The sequence below is a fragment of the Colobus angolensis genome, unplaced genomic scaffold (assembly GCF_000951035.1).
Source record: "Colobus angolensis palliatus isolate OR3802 unplaced genomic scaffold, Cang.pa_1.0 Scaffold46, whole genome shotgun sequence".
NCBI lineage: Eukaryota > Metazoa > Chordata > Mammalia > Primates > Cercopithecidae > Colobus > Colobus angolensis.
In genome coordinates this window covers 5132178-5136062 of record NW_012118043.1, presented here as the reverse complement: position 1 = coordinate 5136062, position 3885 = coordinate 5132178, and the positions used below count along the sequence as shown (strand labels likewise).

The 3885-nt window shown below is 46.6% G+C and overlaps 1 protein-coding gene across 1 annotated transcript in view; it reads left to right on the top strand.

Moving 5' to 3' along the window:
* Positions 1–899: 899 nt before the first annotated feature.
* Positions 900–3885, top strand: part of LOC105523395 — a 23725-nt gene continuing 20739 nt past the window's right edge. The window contains exon 1 of the mRNA XM_011958219.1: positions 900–1079. Within this exon, the coding sequence (XP_011813609.1) occupies positions 900–1079 (180 nt within the window). The remainder of the gene's footprint in view (positions 1080–3885) is intronic.

The window sequence follows — 3885 nt, the reverse complement described above, 5'->3', positions numbered from 1 at the left end:
CAGTGCCCCGAAGCACCTCAGTGCAGTATGGGAAACATGGCTTGAAAGTGCAAAGCATTACTAGAGATAAACAGGAATATTAAATAATAACAAAAGAGTTAGCTCCTCAGGAAGATATATCAGTTTCAAATGTATAGACACCTAATAACATAGCTTCAAATATATAAAACAAATGTTGGCAGAATTAACAGCAGAGATAGATGAATTCACATTCATATACCTCTCTCAATAGCTGGTAGAATAAGCATATAATAAATTCATTAGAGATAAATGTAGTGGGAAGCCTCTGTAGAGATTTAAGCAGAAGAGTCATATGACCTGATTTACATTTCAAAAACATCACTGTGGCTCATAATCCATTTTACAGATAGGGAAATGGAAACTTGAAGAGGCCTCATAATTTATCTAAGGCTACCCAGTGGGTCAAGTGGTAGAGACAAGACTAAAGCCCAGACCCAGTCGTCTCCAAAGTCCACGCTCTTCACCACCATGATATATTACTGTCTGGCAAGAATTGTGTCTGTAAAGGGAACTATGCCATTTAAAAATCAGTATGTTCTTGGGAATTTTTAGTAACCAGTATTAATGTTAATTGCATTCCTTTATAACTGAGTTCTAGCAGCTATTACCCCTATTTTGAAGAATCTAAAAGAATGACGTGGACCCATGAATAGAGAAATTGGAAATTGAACAATTCCTTCCAATGGTCTCCATTTTGACTCCTTAGTCCCATTTTAAGATAAATGAAGCACCTCAAGATTTTCAGAGGAGATTATACAGCAATATTTTCCTAATGTTTTTAGTGGGTGAAGTATGTTCTGCTCCTTAAAAAGACACCTGTATGTTGGGTTTCAAGTTACTGTTTTCAGAATCCAAGAGAAATCTAACACTATAAAACAATGCCAAGAGCAAATGAAGGAAAACACAAATCTAAAGGGGCTCTCCTGCCTATCATTTTGATTCTTCAAAAGTTTCTGAAAACGTATGAGAAGCACTGTGCGCAGTCTCAGATGTCTGTGTGTCCAGCCATCAAAAGTGACCTGAAAAGCAGCATTGACAGTGACCAGGTGCTCAGGAAGGTGAGTGTACGGTCTTGTTTTCTTACTCTTCTCTAAAATGAACTGGCTAGGGTTTACTCCTGAGCCACATGGGTCCTCAGTCCTTGTGTAACCTCCCAAGGGGTTCTTCCTGCCCACTGCACAAATAAAGACCACAGCATTGTAGTAAAAAAAGAGTGGCCGGGCGCGGTGGCTCAAGCCTGTAATCCCAGCACTTTGGGAGGCCGAGACGGGCGGATCACGAGGTCAGGAGATCGAGACCATCCTGGCTAACACGGTGAAACCCCGTCTCTACTAAAAAATACGAAAAACTAGCCGGACGAGGTGGCGGGCGCCTGTAGTCCCAGCTCCTCCGGAGGCTGAGGCAGGAGAATGGCGTAAACCCGGGAGGCGGAGCATGCAGTGAGCTGAGATCTGGCCACTGCACTCCAGCCTGGGCGACAGAGCAAGACTCCGTCTCAAAAAAAAAAAAAAAAAAAAGAGTTTGATTGACACCAGGCCAGCCCACGCCATGCAAAAGATGAAGTTATTACTCAAATCAGTCTCTCCGAAAATTCAGGATTGAGGTTTTTAAGGGTAACTTGGTGGGTAGGGGGTCACAAAGTGGGGAATGCTGATCTGTCAGGTTGAAGATGAAATCATAGGGAGTTGAAGCTGTCCTCTTGCACTGAGTCAGTTCCTGGGTAGGGTCCACAAGACCAGATGAGGCAGCTTATCCATCTGAGTGGTGCCAGCTGGTGCTTTGGAACACAGGGCCTGCAAACTATCTCAAGTACTGAGCTCAGGTTTTACAACAGTGACTCCTAAACCATAATTTCTAATCTTGTGGCTAATTTGTTAGTCCTGCAAAGACAGTCTAGTCCCTAGTCAAGAAGGGGGTTTGTTTTGGGAAAGGGTTGTTATTGTCTTTGTTTCAAAGTTAATCTATTAACATAAACTAAGTTCCTCCCTAAGTTAGTCTGGCCTGTGCCCAGGAATAAGCAAGGACAGTTTGAAGGTTAAAAGCAAGAAGGAGTTGGTCAGGTCACATTTCTTTCACTGTCATAATTTTCTCAGCTATAATTTTTGCAAAGGTGGTTTCACTTGCAAACCCAGAGCTGGCTGTGTCACCCGCTCTGCATTCCTGGCTGAGTGGAGTCCAAAGCCTGGCTTGCCTGCTCAGCCCTTCTCCTCCCTTCCCCCTTTGACCTCCACGGCTGCCCCTCCATCCCTTCCAGAGGGCCTGTTCTCACACCACTTCCCTGGAAGGACCACCGGCCCTCCTCCACATCTGGAAAGTCCAGCTTGAAAGTCAGCACTTTGGTTATCACTGCAGGACCTCTGCTCCCGGCACTTCAGCCACCCCCACTGACCCCTTCAAGTGAGGGCCTCCTTCTCTTGGCTGCTGATGCGTCCCTGCCGTGAGGTCAGACCTGCTCTCACCTGCGCCTCCCCTCCTGAGACCAGCTCACTTGGAGGAAGACCAGCAATCAGAATTCTGACTCCAAAAGCACTGGGTTTCAGAAAATATTCTGAAGTCACATCTTTTCTGAGATTAAATCTAGGGCTTGGATGTGAGGGGGAAAGAGGAGAGGAGAGGTCAGCACCGAGATGAAATGGGTAACTTGGGAAGCGGGTACCTGACAGACCAGACGGGGGAGCCTGGTGCCCCAAACACAGCTGGGCCAGGCCCCAACTCTTCCCTCTGTACTCTGAACTTCCAGTTCCCCAGCTGCTGCTCCCTCTCTCCTTTCCTTCCTCCAAGCCTCCTTCCACCCAGCACCTCCCCCACTCTGCCCTCCCTCATCCACCCCCAGTCTCTCTAATCCTTCCTTTCACAGTGTCTTAGCTGGGGTCCCTGCCATTTTCTCCCTGCTCATCCCAATGGACGACCTTCCCAGAACTAGCCCTTTTGTGGTAAAATTGTTCGTAAGTCATTTTTTTTTAAACTGCAGTTCTTATAATCAACCTCCACTACTTAATTATAAGGGCTAATCATAACTTGTTCAAACTAGTCCCTTCAGCAATATTGAATTATTTGTTTCACTGCAGTCACTGTCAGAAATCCAGTTAACCTCATGACCCCATGTGTAAGTGTCAGCCTGCATCAGCACCACCATAAGGGCTGTTTATGTTGGGTGGGTTGCTTGGGTGGGGTCTCCATTATGATTTTGAATATCATTAAAATAAAAGTCTCATGAGATAATCATTATTATTTTTACTCCATAAGAGGCACTCAGACAATTTCCTTTCTTTTCTATTTTGTTAAAGAAGAAAAAAGAGGCTGGGTGTGGTGGCTCAGGCCTGTAGTCCCAGAGCTTTGGGAGGCTGAGGTGGGAGGTTTGCTTAAGGCCGGGAATTTGAGACCAGCCTGGGCAACATGGTGAGACTCGTCTCTACAAAAAATTAAAAAATTAGCCAAGTGTGGTGTCACCCACCTATAGTCTCAGCTACTTGGTAGGCTGAGGTAGGAGGATTGCTTGAGCCTGGGAGCTTGAGGCTGCAGTGAGCTGCCTCCAGTCTGGGTGACAGAGGGAGACTTGGAAGGAAGGAAGGAAGGAAGAAGGGAGGGAGGAAGGGAAAGAGGAAGAGAGGGAGGAAGGGAGGGGAGGGAGCAAGGAAGGAAGGAAGGAAAGAAGGAAGAAAGAAGAAGGAAGGAGGGAGGGAAGGAAGGAGGGAGGGAAGTAAGGAGGGAAGGAAGGAAGGATGGAAGGAAGGAAGGAGGGAAGGAAGGAAGGAGGGAAGGAAGGAAGGAGGGAAGAAAAGAGGGAAGGAGGGAGGGAAGGAAGAAGGAAAGGAAGGAGGGAAGGAAGGAGGGAAGGAAGGGAGAGAGGGAGGGAGGAAGGGA